The 25,154-nt window shown below is 49.6% G+C and overlaps 6 protein-coding genes across 6 annotated transcripts; 1 reads left to right on the top strand and 5 right to left on the bottom strand.

Annotated features, from left to right (window-relative positions):
* Positions 1-188: 188 nt before the first annotated feature.
* Positions 189-5,860, top strand: N7518_006322 (trifunctional fatty acid synthase subunit FAS2; the record flags this gene model as incomplete). Its single annotated transcript, XM_057187249.1, has 3 exons — positions 189-696; positions 758-5,697; positions 5,750-5,860. The coding sequence occupies 3 exons, from the start codon at positions 189-191 to the stop codon at positions 5,858-5,860; spliced, it is 5,559 nt and encodes a 1,852-aa protein (XP_057038952.1).
* Positions 5,861-7,322: 1,462 nt separating this feature from the next.
* N7518_006323 (transcription factor IIF subunit TFG1) lies at positions 7,323-15,036 on the bottom strand (the record flags this gene model as incomplete). Its single annotated transcript, XM_057187250.1, has 15 exons — positions 7,323-7,555; positions 7,611-7,836; positions 7,884-8,171; positions 8,221-9,645; positions 10,269-11,108; positions 11,162-11,607; positions 11,707-11,860; positions 11,907-12,266; positions 12,313-12,668; positions 12,718-13,316; positions 13,733-14,535; positions 14,594-14,707; positions 14,759-14,862; positions 14,918-14,963; positions 15,016-15,036. The coding sequence occupies 15 exons, from the start codon at positions 15,034-15,036 to the stop codon at positions 7,323-7,325; spliced, it is 6,015 nt and encodes a 2,004-aa protein (XP_057038953.1).
* A 3,136-nt stretch (positions 15,037-18,172) lies between these two features.
* On the bottom strand, positions 18,173-18,367 carry N7518_006324 (uncharacterized protein; the record flags this gene model as incomplete). Its single annotated transcript, XM_057187251.1, has 1 exon — positions 18,173-18,367. The coding sequence occupies one exon, from the start codon at positions 18,365-18,367 to the stop codon at positions 18,173-18,175; it is 195 nt and encodes a 64-aa protein (XP_057038954.1).
* Positions 18,368-19,139: 772 nt separating this feature from the next.
* On the bottom strand, positions 19,140-19,556 carry N7518_006325 (uncharacterized protein; the record flags this gene model as incomplete). The annotated part of the gene is made up of 2 exons (XM_057187252.1): positions 19,140-19,392; positions 19,438-19,556. 2 exons carry the CDS (start codon positions 19,554-19,556, stop codon positions 19,140-19,142), a joined length of 372 nt encoding a protein of 123 aa, XP_057038955.1.
* A 1,533-nt stretch (positions 19,557-21,089) lies between these two features.
* On the bottom strand, positions 21,090-22,129 carry N7518_006326 (uncharacterized protein; the record flags this gene model as incomplete). Its single annotated transcript, XM_057187253.1, has 2 exons — positions 21,090-21,972; positions 22,035-22,129. 2 exons carry the CDS (start codon positions 22,127-22,129, stop codon positions 21,090-21,092), a joined length of 978 nt encoding a protein of 325 aa, XP_057038956.1.
* A 688-nt stretch (positions 22,130-22,817) lies between these two features.
* N7518_006327 (uncharacterized protein) lies at positions 22,818-23,852 on the bottom strand (the record flags this gene model as incomplete). The annotated part of the gene is made up of 1 exon (XM_057187254.1): positions 22,818-23,852. The coding sequence occupies one exon, from the start codon at positions 23,850-23,852 to the stop codon at positions 22,818-22,820; it is 1,035 nt and encodes a 344-aa protein (XP_057038957.1).
* Between the last annotated feature and the right edge of the window lie 1,302 nt (positions 23,853-25,154).

A 25,154-nucleotide genomic window follows, 5' to 3' on the forward strand; every position in this document is an offset into this window, starting at 1 on the left:
TGATCACTTCATACATAGGATTGACTCCTATTCTAATTCTCTCCTACTACTACTCTTCTAGTCGTCCTACCCACTCCTTCCTCTCTCCGCTTGGGCATTCTACGACAACTCTTGTCGCGCCCAACCCCGGACACTTTTGTCCTAATTTCGTCCTTCTGTTTAATCAATTGATACCCATCACATCTATCATGCGTCCGGAAGTTGAACAAGAGCTCGCTCACACCTTGTTGGTGGAGCTGCTCGCCTACCAATTCGCCTCCCCCGTCCGATGGATTGAGACCCAAGATGTCATCCTCGCCGAACAGCGCACCGAGCGCATTGTCGAGATTGGTCCCGCAGATACCCTTGGAGGAATGGCCCGCCGGACGCTAGCCTCCAAGTACGAGGCCTACGATGCGGCCACTTCAGTCCAGCGCCAGATTCTCTGCTATAATAAGGATGCCAACGAGATCTACTATGATGTCGAGCCCGTGGAGGAAGAACCAGAGGCTGCTGCAGAGCCCGTTTCCTCGGCCCCAGCAGCTGCCGCTCCCGCTGCTGGAGCTCCTCCGCCACCCCCCAGTGCAGGCCCTGCGGCCTCAGTGGAAGATGTCCCGGTCACAGCAGTCGATATTGTGCGGACACTGGTTGCTCAGAAGCTAAAGAAGAGCCTTGCGGATGTGCCATTGTCAAAAGCCATTAAGGATCTTGTCGGAGGTAAGTGCAGCCTAGTCCCCTCCAAAAAAAAAAAGTTGGTCTGGTCTAACACCGTAAACAGGCAAGTCCACATTACAAAATGAAATCCTAGGTGACCTGGGTAAGGAATTCGGTTCCACACCCGAAAAGCCAGAGGACGTTCCCCTCGATGAGTTGGGTGCCTCGATGCAAGCCACATTCAACGGACAACTTGGAAAACAGTCTTCCTCGCTCATCGCCAGAATGGTCTCCTCCAAAATGCCCGGTGGCTTCAACATCACTGCTGTTAGAAAATACCTGGAGACTCGATGGGGTCTGGGATCCGGCCGCCAGGATGGTGTGCTCCTGCTCGCCCTCACCATGGAGCCTCCTGCTCGTCTTGCATCGGAGGCGGATGCTAAGGCCTATATCGACGGTGTAACCAACAAGTATGCTACCAACGCCGGAGTTAACCTTTCGGCTCCGGTTGCTGGTGGTGACGGTGGAGGTGGCGGTGGTGGCATGGTCATGGACCCTGCAGCCCTCGATGCCCTTACCAAGGATCAACGAGCTCTGTTCAAACAACAGCTTGAGATCATTGCCCGCTACCTGAAGATGGACCTTCGTGGTGGTGAAAAGGCCTATGTGACATCTCAAGAGAACCAGCAAGTGCTGCAGGCTCAGTTGGACTTGTGGCAAGTGGAGCACGGCGACTTCTACGCCACGGGCATTGAGCCATCGTTCAACCCGCTGAAGGCCCGTGTCTACGACTCTTCCTGGAACTGGGCTCGTCAAGATGCCTTGAGCATGTATTACGATATCATCTTTGGTCGCCTGCAGGTGGTGGACCGCGAAATTGTCAGCCAGTGTATCCGCATCATGAACCGCTCCAACCCCCTCCTCCTCGATTTCATGCAGTACCACATTGACAACTGCCCAACTGAGCGCGGTGAGACATACCAGCTGGCCAAGGAACTTGGACAGCAGCTCATTGAGAACTGTCGCGAAGTGCTGGAGGTGGCTCCAGTTTACAAGGACGTCGCTGTGCCTACTGGCCCCCAAACAACCATCGATGCCCGTGGCAACATTGGCTACAAGGAAGCTCCTCGCACCAGCGCTCGCAAGCTTGAGCATTACGTCAAGCACATGGCTGAGGGAGGTCCGATCTCCGAGTACAGCAACCGCACTAAGGTCCAGAATGACCTGAAGAGTGTTTACAAGCTGATTCGCAAGCAACACCGTCTCTCTAAGTCGTCGCAGATCCAGTTTGATGCACTGTACAAGGACGTCGTTCACGCTCTCGGCATGAACGAGAGCCAAATCATCCCCCAGGAGAACGGCCACTCCAAGAAGGGCGGCCGTAGTGCTGCCAAACGCGTTACTGCCACTCGCGCTGGCAAAATGGAGACTATTCCATTCCTGCACCTGAAGAAGAAGACCGACCACGGCTGGGACTACAACAAGAGGCTGACTGGTGTCTATTTGAATGTTTTGGAGTCGGCTGCCAAGAACGGTCTCAGCTTCCAGGGCAAGAACGTTCTAATGACCGGTGCTGGTGCCGGTTCCATCGGTGCCGAGGTCCTCCAAGGTTTGATCAGCGGTGGTGCTCAGGTCGTTGTTACTACCAGTCGCTTCTCGCGCGAGGTAACCGAGTACTATCAGGCCATGTACACCCGTTACGGTGCCCGTGGTTCCCAGCTTGTGGTCGTGCCGTTCAACCAAGGTAGCAAGCAGGATGTTGAGGCTCTGGTTGACTATATCTATGACACCAAGAAGGGTCTTGGCTGGGACTTGGACTTTATCGTTCCCTTCGCTGCCATCCCCGAGAATGGCCGTGAGATCGACTCTATCGATTCCAAGTCTGAGCTTGCTCACCGTATCATGTTGACCAACCTGCTCCGTCTTTTGGGCTCAGTAAAGACCCAAAAGCAAGCTCATGGCTACGAAACCCGCCCTGCTCAAGTTGTCTTGCCCCTGTCGCCAAACCACGGCACCTTTGGTAATGATGGCCTGTACTCCGAGTCCAAACTTGCTTTGGAGACTCTCTTCAACCGTTGGTACTCGGAGAACTGGGGCCACTACCTCACCATCTGCGGTGCGGTCATTGGCTGGACACGTGGTACTGGTCTGATGAGCGGCAACAACATGGTCGCTGAAGGTGTCGAGAAGCTTGGCGTTCGTACATTCTCCCAGCAGGAGATGGCTTTCAACCTTCTTGGACTGATGTCTCCGGCCATCGTCAACATTTGCCAGCTCGACCCAGTCTTTGCTGATCTTAACGGTGGTCTGCAATTCATTCCAGACCTGCAGGGTCTGATGACCAAGCTTCGTACCGACATCATGGAGACCAGCGATGTCCGCCAGGCCGTCATCAAGGAGACCGCCATCGAGCACAAGGTCGTTAACGGCGAAGACGGTGGAGTTCTTTACAAGAAGGTTGTTGCAGAGCCCCGTGCCAACATCAAGTTTGAATTCCCTAAGCTGCCCGACTGGGAGAAGGAAGTCAAGCCGCTCAATGAGTCTCTCAAGGGCATGGTCAACCTCGACAAGGTGGTCGTTGTCACTGGTTTCGCTGAAGTCGGTCCTTATGGTAACTCCCGTACCCGATGGGAGATGGAATCCAAGGGCAAGTTCTCGTTGGAGGGCTGTGTTGAGATGGCGTGGATCATGGGTCTGATCAAACACCACAACGGTCCCCTCAAGGGCCAGGCCTACTCTGGCTGGGTTGATTCCAAGACCGGTGAGCCCGTTGATGATAAGGATATCAAGCCCAAGTACGAGAAGCACATCTTGGAGCACACTGGTATCCGTCTCATCGAGCCTGAGTTGTTCAAGGGATACGATCCCAAGAAGAAGCAACTTCTTCAGGAAATTGTCATCCAGGAGGACCTCGAACCTTTCGAGGCTTCCAAGGAGACAGCTGAAGAGTTCAAGCGTGAGCACGGAGACAAGGTTGAGATCTTCGAGATCCCCGAGTCTGGAGAGTACACCGTCCGTCTTCGCAAGGGCGCCACCATGCTCATTCCCAAGGCTCTACAGTTCGATCGTCTTGTCGCCGGTCAGGTGCCCACTGGTTGGGACGCCAGCCGCTACGGTATCCCTGAGGATATTATCGAGCAGGTGGATCCCGTGACTCTCTTTGTTCTTGTCTGCACTGCTGAGTCTATGCTTTCCGCCGGTATCACCGACCCTTACGAGTTCTACAAGTATGTTCACCTGTCTGAGGTTGGTAACTGTATTGGCTCTGGTATTGGTGGTACCCACGCTTTGCGCGGTATGTACAAGGATCGCTTCATGGATAAGCCATTGCAAAAGGATATCTTGCAGGAGTCTTTCATTAACACTATGTCCGCCTGGGTCAACATGCTGCTGTTGTCCTCTACTGGTCCTATCAAGACTCCTGTCGGTGCTTGCGCCACGGCTGTTGAGTCTGTGGATATTGGTTATGAGACCATTGTCGAGGGCAAGGCCCGCGTTTGCTTCGTTGGTGGATTCGATGACTTCCAGGAGGAGGGTTCTTATGAGTTCGCCAACATGAAGGCCACTAGCAACGCTGAAGAGGAATTCGCCCACGGTCGCACCCCGCAAGAGATGTCTCGCCCTGCCACTACCACTCGCGCTGGCTTCATGGAGTCCCAGGGTTGCGGTATGCAACTTATCATGACTGCACAGCTTGCTCTCGACATGGGTGTTCCCATCCACGGTATCATTGCTCTCACCACGACCGCCACTGACAAGATCGGACGGTCCGTTCCTGCTCCTGGCCAGGGTGTTTTGACCACCGCTCGTGAGAACCCCGGCAAGTTCCCGTCCCCTCTGTTGGACATCAAGTACCGTCGCCGTCAATTGGATCTCCGCAAGAAGCAGATCAACGAATGGCAAGAAGCCGAGCTTCTGTACCTGCAGGAGGAGGCTGATGCCATGAAGGCTCAGAGCGACGAGACCTTCAATGAGGCCGAGTACATGCAGGAGCGTGCTCAGCACATTGAGCGCGAAGCCATTCGCCAGAAGAAGGATGCCCAATACAGTCTGGGTAACAACTTCTGGAAGCAGGATCCCCGCATTGCTCCCCTCCGTGGCGCCATGGCTACTTGGGGTCTCACAGTCGACGACATTGACATCGCATCCTTCCACGGTACTTCGACTGTTGCCAACGACAAGAACGAGTCCGATGTCCTCTGCCAACAGATGAAGCACCTTGGACGTACTAAGGGCAATGCAGTTATGGGTATCTTCCAGAAGTACCTCACTGGTCACCCCAAGGGTGCCGCCGGTGCCTGGATGTTCAATGGCTGCTTGCAGGTCTTGGAAAGTGGTCTTGTTCCGGGCAACCGCAACGCTGACAACGTTGACAAGGTCATGGAAAAGTTCGACTACATTGTCTACCCCAGCCGCAGCATCCAGACCGATGGTGTCAAGGCGTTCTCCGTCACCTCCTTCGGTTTCGGTCAGAAGGGTGCTCAGGTCATTGGTATTCACCCCAAGTATCTGTTTGCCACTCTTGACCAGGCTCAGTACGAGACATACAAGACCAAGGTCGAGGCTCGCCAGAAGAAGGCCTACCGCTACTTCCACAATGGCCTGATCAACAACAGCATCTTCGTTGCCAAGACCAAGGCTCCTTACGAGGATGATCTGCAGAGCAAGGTTTTCCTGAACCCCGACTACCGCGTGTCTGTCGACAAGAAGACCTCTGAGCTCAAGTATTCCGCCACTGGTCCCGAAGCCAAGAAGTCCGAAAGCACTCGCCAGACCCTCGAGTCTCTTGCCAAGGCAAATGCCGCCGAGAACTCCAAGATCGGTGTTGATGTCGAGCACATCGATTCCGTCAACATTGAGAACGAGACCTTCGTTGAGCGCAACTTCACTCAGAGTGAGCAGGACTACTGCCGCAAGGCTCCCTCCCCGCAGTCCTCGTTTGCAGGCCGATGGAGCGCCAAGGAAGCCGTCTTCAAGTCATTGGGTGTCAGCAGCAAGGGTGCTGGTGCCGCTTTGAAGGATATCGAGATCGGAGTTGATGCCAACGGCGCTCCAGTGGTGAACGTAAGTGCATGATTATCCCATGATCCCAGTGACAAAGCTAACATATCTCCAGCTTCATGGTGCCGCCGCCGCCGCCGCCAAGCAGGCCGGTGTCAAGAATGTCAGCGTGAGCATCAGCCACAGCGACTCGCAAGCTGTTGCTGTCGCGGTCTCGCAGTTCTAGAGCGCCGTGCATTTTCTTTTCATGTTCGCATATAGATCCCAGAGATCAATTGTTCTCTTGGGTTGAGACGTAATGATTGTGATTTACGTTTTTTAGATTCCGAACCAGCTTCGTCTCCTGGTTGGTTGTGTTTATAATGGGAGTGATGACATTTTCTATGTCTTTTTCTGTTGAATTTTCATTTAGAGCTTATAGTCTCTTGATTAGCGATATTATCTTTTAAAAATAACAAAGATTTCTATCCGTAACTATACAATTTGAAGATGTAGTCATGATTCCATAGTCCGTACGAACCGCATCTCCGCTGACCCTGTGTACTTATATAGCAGTGCATAGCGACCAGCTTGGGACTCTGGTCTTATTTGCTTTGATTGCGAGCAGAAAATTGGCTGTATGCACCGAACTTGAAATATATTTAGAAATGTAAAGAATCATCTGCAAATTAGCGTCTTTGTACACGTAAAAACTAGATGCATCAAGTCAATTGCATATTATATATAGAAAGTCATTTTATATAACCATTGCCAGCATGGATGTAATGATCGCTGAGACTTCATGATTCAAGCACAAATGCATACAGCTTTGTACTTTTTCGAGGGGGCATATCATATCCCACGAGACAATGCATTCTTGAGTTTGGTCAGTACTGCGGATTGTAGGCCATGACGTGCAACTGGACAACTATTGGAATGCACCACTCGATCTCAAATAGGCAGGAAGGGACTGGCAAGGGACTGCCCCAAGGCAAGAGCGTTCCTGAGTTTCTACCTAAGGAAGGAACGATAGCCAAAGTGAGTATAAATGGAAAGGTCAAGGCGGATATTATAAACCACAACCCCCAACCCCCATGGCTTAGATGGGATGTGCCCTGCTTTCCCTAGGCTAGCTGCTGTTGAAGAACCTTGGGGCCTCCTTTTTCTTTCCTCCTTCGGTATCATTCGAAGCTATTCACACTTCTGACCCACCATAATCCCAGTGATTCCCCACCATAACCCCACCCCCACAATTCGGGCAATGGTTGTAACACAGCCCGAAAGGGAAACTGCGATCCTTTTAGACAAGGTTATTAGTTATGCAACCTTAAACATGCGGAACCACGGGTCCTCCCATCCTCTACCAATGAACATCCTAGCCTCAGGTCTCTATCCACATTTGACATTGTCCATCAATCAGGGATTGTATCCCATTGCTTAATTTCTTCACTGTGTAGAGGTATCACAGGTGGATAGGGCCCGTGGCTAGTAATAATTTTCATTGGTACATATGTAGAGGATATCAGGTAGGCGTTCATTATGGACAACTATGAAACAACCAGGATAGACCGCTAACAGAAGATATTCTAGTTAAAGCAATCCTAGTCACAAGATGTCTGCTGGACAGCGATTGGTAGATATGAAATAGAAGTAAAAACATGGAAAGTATTCAACATTTGATTTTGACTCGGAAGTACCTTTCGCAAGCCTCAGTTGCCCTTCCAGGGACCTGGTCGCAGCATCCGATCCTCTTTTCCATAAACACTGACATCCTTGACAATGGCAATAAATCTCCGGTGGTTCTCCTTGGATTCGCCAATACGAGGGCGGAAAACTTTCAAGAGGTCGCTGCTGAGGATGCCAGATGCTGGGATGGCTGCGTGGATTTCGCCAGCTGTCGGGAACGTCTGGTTGCCAGAAACTGGAGTCGACATACGAAGGCCTGCTGATAATTAGTTTATCTCTTGTATCAAATATCGATTGGGACCGAAACTCACCTCTAGGGCCGTCGGGGCTGTTGGCACGGCTTCCGGAGAGTCGAGGCAAAGGACTTGCGCCGCGAGACCCTTGTGGAGTGCCGCCACGAGAAACCGAAGTAGGGGGGTTGAGTTTCAGTTTCTTGATCTTGCCACCCTCGGTCATTTCAGCTCCAGATCCGGCAGCAGTGTCGCCATCACTGCCAGATCCAGCGCCACCAGCAATGTTTCGTACGCGTTTCTTGCCCTAGACAAATCAGTATATATTGGTCAAAGAGAAATGATTGTACCTACCTGCAAAGCGGATGGAGAGATCGGACGCGATGGGGGTTGAGACGTAGGGAGATGCATGTTTTTGGCCTTCTTTCGAGATGTATCGGTGCCGCTCGCGTCGGAAGCGTTTGGTGATCCAAGCCTTTTCCGTGATCCAGCAGCCGAAGCTTTCTTTAGGGCGTCTGTATGCTTGGGTCGACCGGAAGGAGTATTTGCTCCCTTGGAGAGCGCTTCTTTTTGGTTCTTTTCTTCTTCTGCCTTCTTCCGTTCTTCCTCCTTGGCCCGTTCGGTTTCGCTGTCGTCGGAGCTCTGTGCACATTAGCTTTGGGTCTGCTGTAGCAAATGAGTGAAAACTTACCTCCTCATCTGTGTACGGATTGACATCAGAACCGCTGCTGTAATCAAAGTTCCGTTCTCTCCTCTTCAGAGCCTTGCGCACACCCTTGCCCAACACACGCCGGGCCTCTCGTTCACGTTTCTCTCGCATTTCTTCAGCGTCATATTCCTTCTCGTCCTTGAGATTGAACACATTCGCCTTGAGCTGGTCCTCTTTGATCCTCTTTTCCGCATCCTTGGCATCTTCATCCTCATTGAAGAGGTCATCATGCTCTTCGTCGTCGGCAAATCGATCCTCTTCGAAATCCATTTCACCAGCTTCTAATCCCGCACCCTTTCCGGCGGTTGTGCCCTGTTTTCCGGCATAGACTTTGCGCTGCTTGGCGTATGTTTCCAGTTCTTTTTCTTGCTCCAGCTGCTGCTGCTTCTCCATGAACCATCGGGGGTCTTTCACTCTCTTAGCCATGAATTTCTCTGCTTCGTCAATCGTCAAAGCCTTGAAATTACTCTTAGCGTTAAACTTGTACCACTTTTCGGCCGGAATCATTCTCATCTTTCCGTTGTCGAGGACAAAGATCGCATGTGTTTCGGACAGGGCTGCTTCGTAGTTTCCAACCCAGGTGTGCTGGTTATCGAAATCCTCCAGATGCCATGGCAAGGCTTCTTCGTACTTGATCCGTGCTCTTGCAATCTCTTCGGGGGTCATATCCGACTTGAAAACCTGCTGCGTCTTCTGCTTTGGGGCATTTGGTCGTTTCGAGGTTGAGCCGAGGGCGGGGGCGATTTGGGAAAGGTTCTCAGCGCGCTCTTTTTCACGTGCTGCCTTGCGAGCATCGAAGGCTTCGCGTTCCGCTTCATCCATTGGCTGGCCATCGATCTCGGATCTCCCCGAATTTGGATCATGAGTTCGTGAACGTGGGTCGCGGCGATGAAGTCGAACTGGTCGCGTAAATTGTGATTCATCACGTGGGTCGACGCTTTTCTTCGAGGCAAATCGCGCGATATGGTGCTTCAGTCCCTCCATTAGAGCTCGCTTTGTCGTCACCACCGGGTAATCAACGTATTTATCACTGAGCAAAGGACCGCTGAATCCATTCGCTGCCATGTGGTTGTTCGAAAGCTCAAGCATAGGTCGCTCGGACGGGAGGATCGCCTGGTTGTGGGGCCTTTGCGGCCGTGAGGGAAGAGTCTTGGTGGCTACTCCATTGCCGGCAGGAGTGGCGCCAGCTGGTCTGGGAACAGGCCTTCTCTTCGGTCGAACCAAAGGATCCGCTGCTTTTGGACGACGCATCCTCATCAGCGGTGCACCATTTGGGCCGGTTGGAGTGCGAGCATTCGATGGATTCGTCGGAGTCGACATGTTGCCGACGTACAGGACGAAGTCGTACGAGTGGTAGAAGGTGACGCGAAGTATCGCACTAGGGTGGAAGGACAGAACAGAGGTAGCCTTTTACCTGTTTTGTGTTGCGACAAGGGGCGGCCGACTTAAAAAAGAATGAGAGACGGTAAAGCCACTTTGAGAGCACCGACCAGGAGGTATGACGGTAGACCTCGGAGCAAATGTTTACCCGTCCCGCCAGGTTGGCCACGTGACTCTGGGAGATCTCCGGGTCGTATGGTCCGTGCATTCGGAGGCTCTTTTACCTTAAAGATCACCTCTATAACTACAGTCTAACTGCGATTGAGAATAGAATCCAACGGGAAGCAAAGAGACTAAGAGTCAAAACATCGTAGTCGATCTGAACTGAAGCATTTCTAAGATCCTCTTGAGCCAGCTATATATTATCCAAGTCCTAACTTCGAAGTCATTAAGAACAGAGGCCGCATATGCAGCCGACTATTCTTGCTTTTCTAGTAACTGTGATTGGGTACTAGATGTAGTGTATTTGAGATTTGGTATAATTCACTGGATTTCTATTATGAATTTCTATTTCCATTTCTTTTCAATTGATGCAAAATCTACTGACCGAATCGTTGACCCGGTTCCAGTGGTTTGTATGGACAAGCAATCCAATCACAGCCCTTGACACAGTTAGTAGAGACCAAAAAACCAGAAGATCAAGAACGTACCTGTTTATAAATCTCCGTCCCCCACCATTTGAAACCATCGACCCATCCCGGGTAAATGAAGGCGAAGAAGACAACGACCACTGAAAATGCCAAACCGGAATCCAATGCGGCCGACAAGGTCATTGCATATTTTTCCCACCATGCGGTCCTTCTTCGCCGGATCACATAATTGAACACAAAACATACAAGGGCCCAGATGGAAAAGTTGAGCCCGGTTGCAGGTGGGATCCAGCTCAGACTGCCAAACAAGATAGGGAAGTTGACCATACGCCAGAAACTCTTCTTGCTGTGTCTCCCCAGAAGCCACGCTCCGAGAGGCGCGATGGCTCCTATCAAAAAGGCCCAGACAAGCGGACGGTATAGCCCTCCTGGGCCAAAGAAGCGCTGCGGGCCAACGACTCCCCATAGAATGCTGCCATTGAAATGGACTCGGGCAATGGGGCAGTTGAAACCGTTGATAGCCTCCGGGGTGCAAAGTCCCGGGACAAAAGTGAACATCCAGTTCAGCACACCAATTTGAGTCAGACTCGAGACTAAAGTCGCCATCATCTGGACGCCAAACAGAATTCGTGGTGGGATCTTCATGTAATGTCCGAGCTTGAGGTCCGAGGAAAATTTGATCCCTTGTGCAGAGCTGATATATGAGTAGGTCACGAAAATCATGTTCGCTACAGGCCTTCCCGGGAATACAATACCGCAAAGGAGTTGGCAGATCAGATAGAGGCTGCTATGCTGATTGGTGACAGCCATGATGATGCCCACTGGGATGAAAAACACAGAAGTGATACCAAGAGCCAGGAGTAGGCCATACCAAGGTAGATGTGTTGGATAACTTTTGTGCTAGGGTCAGTTGCAATCAAAGGTCAAGGGGGGTTGAAAACGTACTATTCCACCGTGAAGATGGCAATGACAAGCATAGAAACGAACACAACAAGATACCACATGAGTGGAGCGTCCTTATAGCGCCTCATCAAGCGACAATGAACATCTTCCCCTCCCAATGGAATGTCCTGGCTCGGTTCACGTGAGCTAGTCCTTGGGATTTCATAACTCTGTCGGGGAGCATCATTGCTTCCACGAAGGGGTTGGTACGTCTCCATGCCTGGCACTTGCCGTTTTTCCTCAAAGGCCTTCCTAGTCTGTTGCCAAATGTCCTTCCCATACCAGCAAATGGTGTGAGAAACAAGGGACGTCAAAGCAGCAAACTGAACACCGTAAGACAGCACGTAGGTGATTGGGAGATAAACCGGGGAGTAATCTTGATAGGCCTTTTCATCAAACAAAAAATCCGTCGTCAATATTCGGCTCACGTTGTATGGTCGCCCGGAATTGTCGAACACTGCTGTTGAAACTATGGGCATATATGCAGAGAAAAGCACATTTTTATAATCTTCGGTTGATCAGCAGAGTCAAATGAGATAAGAAGGGGAAACCTTACAAAGTATTGGGGCGGCTATCCAGATGACAACCACCAGTCCCGTGACGATGTTAGCCGCGGCCCACCAAGGCGTGAGTAATGGCGAGCCAATATAGGCAATCTGAGCCCAATCGAAGGTCAAGGGGAACATTCCCAGACCAGAGGCAACACCAAACTAGAAGAGTTAGCCAAAGCAACTTAAGAGGACCTGAATATCTTACCAAGTTCGAAATCACCACATTTTTGGGTGCCAACCAAGTGATCACATTAAAATAACTTAGAGCAGGCATCAACAGTCCCGGGACAAAATACCAGAGAAAAGCCCCTGCCCACACAACAACGAAGAACTTATATCGGGAGATACTCCACCCATTTGCCTTTTTGTTGACAGACTTGTGCATTGTAGAGAACATTGCAGTGGACATCAGGGTCCCCGGCCAGATCATAGCCGATGGCCGCACGAGGAATCGTCGAGTTAGACCCGCGAATGCATATCCCAAAACCTGAGTGGATATGATGAGCAGCAGCTGATATATAATTGGAACATCCTGGTTGTAAAATTTATGTTGCTCGACAATAACCTGTCTGGGGTCAGCTTCGTCATGAGTATTTCGTTGGTCTACTAACATCAGTCGCGAAAGCAAACCCAAAGGAAACATTGCTGCTAATGTAAACGCAAGCATGCTCCTTTTCGTTCCAACGGCCCTGGGCAAACCAAAGTCTGACTCGGGACGCCAATGGAACAGGAGGGGCCTCGATGTCACCGGAGAGTGATTCCCGGTGGTGAAGGGTTCCGTTTTCAAAAAACTCGAGCGGATCACCTGTTTGTCTGAAAATTAAATCCCAAAACTTGCCCAGTGGATGGACTAGAACAAGAGCAATGATTGGTGTAATGGCAACACTGGGATAGCGCAAGGAAAAGAAAAGGTTGGCGGCAGACCCCGTCAAAGAGAATAACAACGAAAGAATCCACATTCGAGGTGCTAGAGATCATTAGATATAAGGAGAAAAAAGCACAGAAAGAAAGCCTACTGTTAATAGAAAGAGAGAAATTATCCGTCGCCGGAACGGAAGCCCGAACTTGGGCATACGGCGAATTGTCTGGAGGATCCTCATCCGAGGATTTTGAATCATCATCATCAATGTCGAGGACATTTTCATCATCACTTGTCATATATGGTGAAGACGCCGGAGTCTCCTGCATCACCGGGTTACCCGGTACAGCCAATCCAGTAGCGAACGAGTATTTCGAATCAGGACCCATTCCCACATCGGACGCGGCGGATGAAGGCCGACGATTTCTCTCTGCATACAAGCTGTTTCGTTGTCTGACAAAGGAATGTGATCGTCTCGGAGTAGACCCTGGTACGTTGGAAGAACTTCCGATGCCATCTCCGAAGCTCGCGCGGTGTAACCCCCCACGAACTTTCGGCCCACGCGAAACGGGTGTGTCCTCTTCTGAGCCGTCCGGGTCTCGCAATGCTCCGTAAGAGGGAGCGCCCAGGACGGGCGATGAACGAAGAAGAGGGGCGCCCGCCATGAAGGCCCGAAAGCGCTGAACAATCCCTGTGTCGGGGTTCACGCCGGGTAGTGGATTGTCGATTTCGGGGTAGTTTCCATTGTCGCTCGCGCTATCATCAAAATTAGAATTAGTTTGATCCGGTTCAGCGGGAAGCCACTCGCGCCTCGAGGTCGAGGGGCAAGACAGCTTCCGCGTCCGCAGTGGAATATTGGCCGACGTGGTGGTGGGGTTATGATGAAATACTATAAGTATTTCAGGTTAGGCCGTGCATTAGCTCAAAATAGATCAGGGCATTGAGGAATCAGAAGAGAAGATCACAGAGCTAGTGGAGGACTAGAGCGTAGTGTGGTGAAAAACGACCCGTTGTCCCCCCGAGCTCATGGGCTTGCCCCACCGACATCGGCAGATTTATCTTCCCTTTCGGACGCAGGTAAGGTTACATACAAGGCACTAACAACAATATAAAGTGTTTTATAGTGTTCGCTTTCATATGTACAATTCATTTTGGTATCTAATCATTAAAACAGTTCTACAACCTTTTCATCCTCGTTTTGAGGCGCCTCGATTTGAGGTTGTTCGGGCTCCTTTTCGCCTTCACCCTCACCTTCCTTTGCCTCGTCTCGCATCAGGACTTGCACTAACCGGTCGCATGCCTCTGTCACATTTTCATCTTCAACGTGCATATGAGTTTCGCGGATCAATGGGTAAACCTTGACTGCTCGCATCTTCTCCCGGCCGTCCCGAGTTGTGGTTAGGAGAAGCAGGGTTTCGAGATGGGTTGTGATAATGGTAGGGTCGCTGTCTCGTTGCTTATCGGGCGGCAACAGCTGGAGATCTGGCAGCATGTCCGCCGTATCATCTTCCGCCAGCTCCTCTGGACCTGCAAGCGGGAGCAATAGGTAAGGCAAAAGGTTGGCACCGTCCTCGTCAAAAAGCATTGGGTGCGAGTCGATCTCAAAAGCCACATTCTTGATTGTGGATGCAACACCCTTCCTCCGGATATCGCTTCGGTGCTCCGTGAAGACCGTCAGCTTGGTGATGGGGACCACCCCATCGTACTCCTGGCGTTGAGTGAAATAGGCCCTGCCCTGTTCGGTCTGGGAGAGGTCGGCAAACACGTACGACAGGTAATCATAATTGGCGTGCTTGTTGAGACCACCCTCGGCACCCTTCACGAAGCAGTCCATCACCTGATCGATCGCGTTCTCGGAGGTAGATACGGATTCGGGAACTTTGCGCTTGAGGGCGAATAGTTTGTTTAGGTTTTCGGATTTGACGAGGTTGGCTAAAAGCATAGCCACTTCATCGGCGTTGGGCTCTTTAGGATTCTGGGATCAGACACATTAGCCCTGTTACCGTCCAGTTATGACAGCCGAGAAAACTCACTGTCAATTTCGTGAGCAATTCCTCAATAAACTTGTCATCCCCGGCGAGGAGTTTCAACACTTCTTCATCGCCAGATAAATTGACCAGGATAGTCAATGCATTCTTCGCAATGGGCTATACAAAGATATCAGTCGAAAGTCACCCCCATGATCGCAGATAACGCACGTCGTAATCGCGGACCAGAAGCATCAAATCGCGAACGGGTAGGAGTTGATTGCGCTTGAACACCTCAGGCTGGGTGGTGGAGAAGCCGACGAGGGTTTCGCAAGCTATGAGCTGTTAGATCACATTTTCGCGCTGTGACTCTGAGAGGAGTTGCCATACAGATTTGTCTGATTGGGGTATTGCCATGGTGCAGGAATTCCACCAGCTATAAAGAGTTGTGAGTGAGCTAATCAGTATCGTAGGCCGCAGGCACGCACATCTTCGAGTTCAGTCGGCATATTGGAGTGTAATGTATGAGCCAGAAAGAGGGGCTGAGTATGTGGTATCGTCAATTCCAAAACTGTAGAGTCTCAAAAGATTTTTTTTTCCCGCGCAAGTGGGGGTTTCTCGACGTCACTGGAAACGCGGAGATGCCCTTCAGGGCTGCTATTTGTAATACAACACATATTCATACATAGTTATAGACAATCTGAAGAGTGTAGAAGTGATTATTCAATAATAGGCAATACACCTAATCAGTCCATATTTCCAAATATACATGTCGACGTTACTATATTCCTTCAGAAGAGGTCGGAATTGCCCCGCGATCTTTAAACTAGCCATACCTGACTAAGCACTTGGCAAAAAGCGGCAAGGCCTTAGCACTAAAACGGAAAGGCAGAGCCTCAGGAAGAAGTCACCATCTCCATCATGTTGAGAGTTCAATTATCAGTGAAGGTAGCGCATGAGTTTATGCTGCTCTTCCGCCTAAGGCTTCTAACTGCTGTAAAAATATCATAATTTCCTGCTTTCCCTTGCTAGCCACTAAAATCTAGGAAACTGCATCTCTTTTCCCTCTCGAATTTCCAGGATTCTTTCGAATATCCATACTATTGTACCACAGTACGTTCCTGCGAAAGCCAACCGCCCGATTCGATTGCCCTTGGACGGTAGAAGGCAGATACATAGAGAAGAGACTACACCAGCCAAGCTTGCCATGCCAATATCATCGGACCATGATTGAGTTTGATAATCGGCCAACAGGCTACCCGGTAATAAAGTTAGCTTTTAGATGTTATTATAGTGGAAAGGGGAAACCAACATACAAACATATCGCTGAGAATAATGCTGCAAATCTGACTCCGAAAGATGTTGATATTGTCCGATGACCCGCAGAGCTGTCTGGCTGTGTATCAACAATCGAAGCCAAGCCATGGCAGGCACAGGCGTAAAAAAAGACAAAGGCGCCGTTGGTGTGATCAGTCTGGTGTTGCAGAGCTTCGTCGCTCCCAGAACAATACCCACTTGCCCAGAAAAGCCAGAGAATTGCTCCATTAGACATTGAGTCCAGGATTGGTATCTCCTTAAGCCGTATCGGTGGTGAGGAGTATGCCCAGGTGAGAAAAAGAAATGACAAAGTGCAAAGTAACATCCGAGGACTTTGAACTGATGTAGGTATGGAGCACAAGACAATGAAAGCTGTAGTAGCTTTGGAAACAAGTAGCACAAATCCATGATTTTCTCGAGATAATACTGCACCCTCTGAAAAATATTTTGTCTTTCGAGGATTCTGCATATCGGAATCATAGTCGTAAGCGTCGTTGACACCGAAGGTCACTTGCCCGAGTTAGTTAAGATCAAGGATCATTCCGACTTTAGTTTCAGATCACTCCTACCTAAGCATAAAGGGAAAGATAGAGCAAGAGCAAACAGTATTGCCGGTATCGTCGACGGAAAATCGCCGGCATGAAGAATACCTGAAAAATAGAGACAAGGGGCAACCGGCCACCAAAGTGGGCGGCTGACCCTGAACAATATTCGCATATTTTTCAAGGAAGTCGATGTCTTAAACATATTTGAAGAATGATCAAGGAGTCCTAGGCTGTTGAGAAAAGATTATGCTACGCAAAAATCATATTGTAGATAGAGCCAGCTCTTATAGATTCCAATCTTGCCCCGCCTTAAGCGCTTCTAATATACATCGTTTTGGTGGGATACAGTATTTTAAACCACCTGCTTCTACTCCGTACTGCAAAGGAAGATGCCAGCTCGAAAGTCACTTCAGATTGATAGTCTACTCTAGAGTACGAGGGAGGCGCATGCGTAATTTACGAAATATACGAAATGATAACAAAGTACCTGCATACGAAATAAAAGGCCTTTTTGCTCTTTTCTTTGAGATAGGCATACAGGGACATGAGGACAGAGCTACATGTAAAGTCGAATTTTTGATTCGAGTCATGCAAGACTACAGCCAATACAAGCGGAGTTGAAATGCATGGCACCATAAAAGCATGATGAAGACCCCCGGGATGATTCAGCTACTCCTCATAGTGCCCAAAGGGTGACTTGGAAAGTGACTCCGGGCTAGATTACAAGGATTAAATCCCTGTAAGTCACCGCGCACGCGCGCGAGAGAGAGAAGGACTCAGCGTAATTCCGAAACGGGCCAGCTGCATGGGGATAGCACAACATGGTGCTCGTATCCAGAGCGGGCCGAGAGCCCGTTTTACCCGTTACTTGCATGCCAAGATCTAAGATACTCTTTCTGATCCTAACCACGATAAAGGTGGCTTGCATGCGCATTATTCGAACTTATCACATCCATATATCTATGTTGGTGGTGGGCAGTGTTGGCTGTATTGTAGAGTGACACTATCATACAGGTATCCTAAGAATCACGACGCTTTGACTTTATAAGCAGCCAAGCAATAAGAATTTCCCGAATCCTCGATCATGCTTGTACTACAATTTATCTAGTCAAGCCGGCGGGTACAGTTGAGCCAATAGGTGCACTCGAACATACAGGTCTGGTTGAGCCTGTAGTACACGAAGCTTGAGAGAGGCTGTAACTTTTTGAGTCTATCAAGTGCTGGGCAGACTTGCATGAAGCTGAGAGTTGAGAGTTCAGCTGCATAACCCGCCCCCGCCATAAATCCACTTTTTAGCTTCCTTTATACTCCTACATTTGTTATTTTCTTGGCCTTGCAGTGATAATCATATTGAATTGAATATGATACCCCCTAAAGTACCCAATCTATCAGAATAGTGGTGGTAGTGATGTACTGGGAGTTCGACGTTTCCTATGAAAGGCAAGACCCTTGGGACGCTAGTAAGGCTAAAAGACGCAGTGTATTGGAGTATGACTGGTTATATAGCTATGGCTTCCTTGAGGATACATGAGGGTTATATTTCAGACCGAGTTTACCGAGGCATCCTTGTAGAGGCATCTCGAAAGCTCGTTTCACAACCCGTGTCTAGAAACAATTCGCGAACTAGTTCAAAGTTCGCGATTTTTGGCGAATCGAAGCGACATAAATTCGAAGCCCGCAATCAAGATTCGAATTCGACTCGATTCGCCGGAAATCGCAAACTGCGAAAAGTTCGAAAATTCGTGCGGAGTGGTACATCGAGAGGAGCGGAAAAAGTTGGAACTTAAAGCTCAGCCAGTCTTTGCCGTCTAGTGCGCGCCATCGTATCCAAAATCTCTATCTCTGCTGTCAAGCGCGTTTTGTTGTTCAGCTCGAGACCTGGATCGGCCGACATGAATTTCTCGTCTCCGAATTTGAGCGGTAATGTCTTGTTTTGCATTTCCAGCGGAAGAAGGCCCAGTGCCTCAATCAACCACATGAATACGGGGACACACGACAAAGCCCAAATGAGGAAAAAGCCGAATAAAGCGATCATCAAAAAAACGATCATCAATGCAAATACGGGACCGTCCGACCCAATGAATCCTGCTGCACGGACGGAAGCTAGAAAACATCCCCAAGCGGCAAAGGGAGCGCCAAAAAATACAGCCAAATGAGAGAGTCTAGGCATGGTTGGTAAAGAGGAAATTGAATGGGGATTTTGTAGATGTGGTTCGGGGTTGGGCCGACTTATGTAGACAACAGGCGACTCGTGCCCCGCTAGTAACCGGAAGTCACGCCCCCGGCCCGTGGTTTACCCACCCCACTCGGGTGGATGCGGTTTAGTACGACTTAGCAGGAACTTATAGACTCCTCAGCTTATCGTTCGCAGCTTATCGTTCGGCACGAATTTGACTGTGTGCAGGTGGTAGGGCTTGAATCTAGCGACTATGATGAGCCAGTTCAAAGAATCTTGAGAAAGAGTTGTTCTTAGCCCCAAAAGAATATGGGAGATATCGGTGATGAGATCAACTAGAAGATCATGCAATGCAGTCCAAACAGTCATAACTCCCCCTTACTATCATATTCGCGTAAAGATTATCGAAGATTTGGAAATCGGAACTTGGCATTGAAGTACTGAGGACAATATATGAATGTAATTGAAACGTCTCGTCCTCATCTCAGGCAACTTCATCCTGTCAATTATGAATCCTGTTTCCAATTCTCCTAACAAATCACCCCTCTAACAAGTCACCGAAGTCACTGGGTACTTAATCGGCTCGGCAGTAAGACGCAAGTGGCCAGTCCAAGTGCCTCCATGAGAGAATGTGCATCGAGCAGGAATTCGAATTTGGCTTGCTCTCGATTACATCCGCAATGCACTCGTAGATGCCGAGGGCTGAGTTGGCTGCGATGATGATGGAGGTTGCAGCGGTAATGACGGACGCCGCTTCCACAGTCGTCTCGATGGCGGTGCGTTTGGCCGAAATGCCAATGTTACTGTATAACCACAGATAGTCGGCGCTGACCAGATCAAAAGTCACTGTCATATTGGAGCCCTCGCCAGACTATTCTTCGACGATGGGAACATAGGTCACTGTCTGAGTTGTTCCGTTGTAGTCCGCAAGACATCGGCCAACAAGGCCAAATGCGAACAAAGCAGAGTCGATTTTGCCTGTGTTGACCATTTCCCCGATGCTACTCGGATGACGACGGCGCAGAGATCGGCGAGCAGGGCAACTAGCTATAATCAATATTGAGAGAAAAGCGGCACAGTAATTGAGCAATTTAAACAAGAAAATCAATCTGAGGAGGCATACGCCCTTTTATAATCGCTTCGTGAGCATTTTTCATGCCCTTGCTCTTTGGGCAGGTACAACATATGATTTGAATGGCCCCAAATACCTAGACAGGAGGCCTATTGGATCGAATAACCGAGACCCTTAACTATCTCGTACTTTGACGATGTAGAAAGATGTCTGTGGACATTCGTGGTGGTCACGAAGGACATAATGGGCTACTGGGCTTACTAGAAAGTAGCTCCGCCAGGTACACCATGTAATGATTGGCTGTTTTTAAGGCTAGTGCATTCACTTGGCTTCAAACAGGAGGCGTACGTAGTCGAGTACGTACTTCCCCCGAGAAGGACCCACATATCAGACCGTGCTAGCAATCCCATGTGCTTAAGCGAGTTGCATTTAGGGAAGATACAGGTTTATGGACAAAGACAAACCAATCACTTCACACGCCTCAAAATGAAAGCATAGTTTATAAACTCGATATATCCCCCACTCTAAAATTCCTATAATATCTAAATCGATCGTACTGCAGGCAGGCGCAGAGCTGAACTTCCTAGGACTCCCAATTGGAACAATTGTTGACCTGTCAACGGTAGACCGTGGCATCCCGCCTCCCTCCTAGCGAAGCGGTTCGCGAGCGTCTCCATGAGATGGGCAAGGAGGCTGCTAGAATGGAATGGCGAGATCCTTACGTATCGATCGTTCCGTCCTGGATTAGAAGACTCATGCCTCCCTTTTATTCGCGCCAATATCACTTCTAAGGGCTCGATGGCAACGAGCAAGACCTGACCTACGAGCTGAAAGGGGTGAATATGGTATTCGACATAGGTGCATATCGGACTATTATCGCCAAAGAGCTCCTCTACCCCACCTTTCGAGAATACCTGCGGGACCCTATGAATAGCAAACATAATGAACTTTCCGTGACCCTCCCCGCGCACAGTACCTGGAGGTCTGCTATCCAAACTGTGGTAGCAGCCCTAAACGATGTCGATGAACCCTTTCTTGTAATACCGCGAAGAAGCGGTAACCGTCGTGTTTTTACACAATTGTTCTAAGGAGGGGGCGAGATGGGGAAGTTTGAAGAGGATTATCTCTTCAAGGTGGAAGGTCTTGGTTCGATCGAGCTATGAGGCGCGTTCAACTATAAATCATGCCTTGTTAACCGAAGAATGCAGTAGTCCATTTTTAGAGACCGAGTGATTCCACAAGAACACCAACACTGAGAAGACTCGTGCGGAATAAAGAACGGCTAAAGTTCATACAGGACATACCAAAACGAAAACATGAAAAATCCAGCTCCTGAGACAGAAAAAATGTAGCCAAGCGAGGTGGTAGCAGCAAGTAATAAACAGGAGTAAAAATAAGCCACTCTTCGCACCGATACATCGGTTCAAGCAAACACCATCCAACTAAAGAATTTCAAATTGAGACAAGCTCGCCGTCCAGATTGGCATATTCCTCGACTAAAATGTCTCCCCAGAGTTGATCTGAGACCTCCTCTCCCCTGGCGAGAAGTACATGCCGAGGAATAGCCCGAAGGCTAAGTCGATCAATACAGGAAATTTGGCCGAATAAAATCCCAACTAGCTGGTTGGGCATCTTGGCCTTAGGCAGAATAAGCGCAACGGCGTCAATGCTAGTACAGGAATTTGACAAAGCCAGACTAGAATCAACCTGCACAGCTATACCGTCAGGCGAGCGATATGAGTCGTGGATAGGGTCCCGCAAGTATTCTCGAAAGGCGGGGGAGAGTAGCTCTTCAGTGATAAGGGTCCGATGTGCACCTGTGTCGAACACCATATCTACCTCTTCAAGCTCGCATGTCAGATCTTGCTCGTTGCCATCGATCCCTTTCAAGGTGATATTTGCGCGAATCAAAGGGAGGCATGAGTCTCCTAATCCGGCATGGAGCGATACATAAGGATCTCGCCATTCCATTTTGGCAGCATCCTTGGCAATCTCACGCAGACGCTCGCGAACCGATTCGCTACGAGGTGGTCGGGGTGACACCGTCCCCAGGTCAACATTTGTTCGGATTGGGAGTCCTTTGAAGTTCACCTCCGTGCCTGCCTGCAGTGCCATCTCACGAATAGCTCGGCGGTTACCGCATCTGCGCGGCATTACAAGAAAGGATTCGTCGACGTCGTCTAGGGCTGCTACCACAGCTTGGATAGCGGACCTCCAGGTACTGTGCGCGGGGAGGGTCACGGAAAGTTCATCATGTCTGCCATTCATTGACTCGGAAAGCTGGCGGAGAAGTTCTCTCGGGTGCAGTGTTCTTTCTTCGGTACCCATAGTTGACCTAAAGAACAAGATTCATAAGTTCTCTGTAAGATTATAGATGCTTGTTTGATATGTACTTACTCTTCTTCCTCTTCAGCCTGAAGGCGAACACGTTTGGTTTCAACAGCAGCTACTGCTTGACTGCATTCAGAGTAGGGCCATTTAAAACTAGCCATGATGAGCTGGTATCAGTGATTGTGTCAAAATATTAGTAGGTGAAAGGCTGCATACCTTACGTCGCGATAAGCGTAGTCGTTCCCTCTTGTTCAAAGTAGGAAGTCGTGTCTTTTGAGTGTCGATAAGGCAGGAGCAGGATCGATGACAGAAAACTGACGACAGAGAGTGAATTTCTATTTCTCGGTCGGGTCGCACTGGGACCAACGTAGGCCCGCAACGCACTGGCCGGCTAAGTCCGTTAACTCCGACACAACATCCAACATGGGACACATACACGACCCTGAGGACCCTCATAAAGCGGCGGCACCCGACCAAGAACTCGCATCCGCAGCCTAAGATCCGGTATGAATTACATGCTGCTGCATATGTATTAATGCAAAAATAACGTCTCCCTGCCGGACGGGTGAATATGTACCTACCGTCACCCGGTGGAGTACAGCCACAGAGCCTCATCCTTAGCCTACAATATAATCCACCAATCACCACCCGCGGTAACATTGACGCTTTGCCCGGGTGTGTATTGAACAAGATGTTGCCAGATCATTGCGCAGGTTGCCTTCAAAGGCAACCTTTGCAACAACCTGATGAGCGGCATATTTCCGTGATGTAAAGTATAAATGAATATATTACTCTGTACGGAGCTGGACAATACAAAAAAGCATAACAATAAAAAATGAAAAAGCGAAACTAAACCTTCTTCCCAGATAACACCCGTTCAAAGGTCGCAAAGTTGCCTTCGTTCTTCGGGTCATAGACAGCAAAGCACACCTCACGCCACCAGTTTCCACAAAACTCAGTCTCCCTCAGAACCTCGAGCCAGCAGTGCGCAACCTCAGCAGGGGGATTCGCATAGACCCCACAGCCCAAAGCCCCGAGGACTAGCATCCCATGCCCATTGAATGCCGCAATACGCAGTGCTTGCCTCATCTTGGATTTGGTAAGCCTGCGGTGTCTGTCGCGCGCGAAGACTTCTTGGGTACGCCGACGGGAGGGCGAGGGTGAAGTCGAGCAGTGACGTGAGCTGTGGTGTGCGCGTGGGCTATGGCCACGTCGCTCTTTCTGAGAATCCTTCAGCACCACTGTCCGGAGTACAGGTCGATAGAGAGCGGCGATCGTAATCCCGCTGACAACGGGAAGATCCTCTGGCGGAGTAGTGGGAGACTCTAACAAATTGTGTCCGGAGGCTAGGTCACTCCGCATGACCAGGACGTAGGGGCTGTAGATGGACTCGTCCAGAGCGAGCGGGTAATCCCTGCTTTGGAGGCTGAGCGCCAGTGAGCTGCGGTAGCAGATGGATTCCTCTTGTGCCATCGCGCCATTTAGCCAGCCCCCGCCTGGTTTTCGATAGCTGGCGAAGTTAATGATTATTGGGCGGGGGTTCAGGCTTGGGTCGAGACGATGTGTCCGTGCGGACTCAAATAGTCTGACGGCCACGTTGAGGGTATCGTCGTTGATGACTTTGATCGTCGCGGGTGATGGGAAGCGGGGGCAGTCGCTGGGGTGTAAGCGTCTGACCGAATTTGACGATAATTTCTTAGATTTATGGGCCTGATTGGTGGAGTTGAGGCGGTTCAGGAGAACTGGGAGAACGCCGATGGTCTCCTGGGCCGTTCGCCTGAGGGCCTGTCTTTGGGGGCCTGCTTCGGTATCTTCATGATGGTGATGAGAGTGATGACGTTGTGTATGCCTTGGGCTTAGGGTGGTCTGATTTTCATTCACCATGTCTTATAACATTGACTTGATGTTCCGGGAAGACATATTTTCTGTCGGGTATTGCTAATTTGATGTGATGTCGGAGAGAGAGAACTGATCGTATTTGAACCAGCGCTAGCATGCACTATACGGCACACCCTTCCCACCAGCGGTATACCCCGGGTTTAATCGCGTATTTATCCAGTTTCCCCTTGGACCTTCCTAAAGTTCGTGTCATAAATGCGAGGTAACAGAATAATCCCGGGTTAACAGAACTCAAAAGACTCTATCCACCTACTTCTAGTGATAGGCTACGGACCTCCGTATCATGCACTAGAGGTTGATTCAATACTACAACATTAATCAATAGAAACTAATACATTTCACGTATAACTAAATAACAAAGGTCCGAATTTGACAATCTGGTCAGACATAATTAATAAGCAAGCGCATAACTCGTCAAAGTCACATGTTTCAGCGGTAAAATGACTAATCGAAATAACACCCCCGGCCTTGTTTCTTAACAGAAGTCAAAGCAATTTATGCAGGTCACGAGCTTAGCCGTGTTGGTACTGTTTACAGTGCTGCAGCACTCCCGCCGCAGCACTGCGGTACCGAACCAAGAGCCTGGTGCTGCGGCGGGACCGGTGCTGCAGCACTTGTAACTCATCTCGGTCCCCGGTGATTTGTTGGGCTTGGGCGGCTGGTGTTGTTATCGTGGGTAAGGTAGAAGGGTGGCGTATTAGGGATTTTATTGAATGTATGAATGACTGCGTTGCACTAGAGAGGGAAGGAGGAGTTATATGCCCCCGGGCTTTCATGGATTGATATATATTCCGATACTCCGAGTATAATGTGCTATATTGCTATGCCCCTTCGTAACCGGGTACTAGTAAATACTAGCAGGAGATAGTTATTACCTCGAACTAGTGACCTAATTGTTACCATCTGCATGATTGTCTACTACTAATCTCTACCGATTGGTGACTATCTGTTTGCCTGCTTGATCGTCTGCTTGCTCGCTTCCTATTTGCATTTGTTATTTCTTTGCTTCATAGATCGTTTGCTCGTTAAGCGAGTAGGTTTGAGGTTTGCAACATTTGCAAATGGTCAGCTATATCAACAGGCTGCCTCCCACTGTGTGGTTCGTTCGATTTAGTGGACGGAACACGTCAGGCCCGTATTCAGGAAACTAGAGTAAGACTAGAGGTGCAGGACGAAAATTACCACTAGTTACCTATCTGTCTTAACTTTCAGTCCTTGTACGAATGCAACGCTTGCTTGGCAGGTGCCACCAACAAAGATGGTATTCTCGACCTCCAGATTACCAAG

This window comes from Penicillium psychrosexuale (assembly GCF_028828465.1).
Source record: "Penicillium psychrosexuale strain IBT 29551 chromosome Unknown utg000004l, whole genome shotgun sequence".
In the NCBI taxonomy this organism is placed as follows: domain Eukaryota; kingdom Fungi; phylum Ascomycota; class Eurotiomycetes; order Eurotiales; family Aspergillaceae; genus Penicillium; species Penicillium psychrosexuale.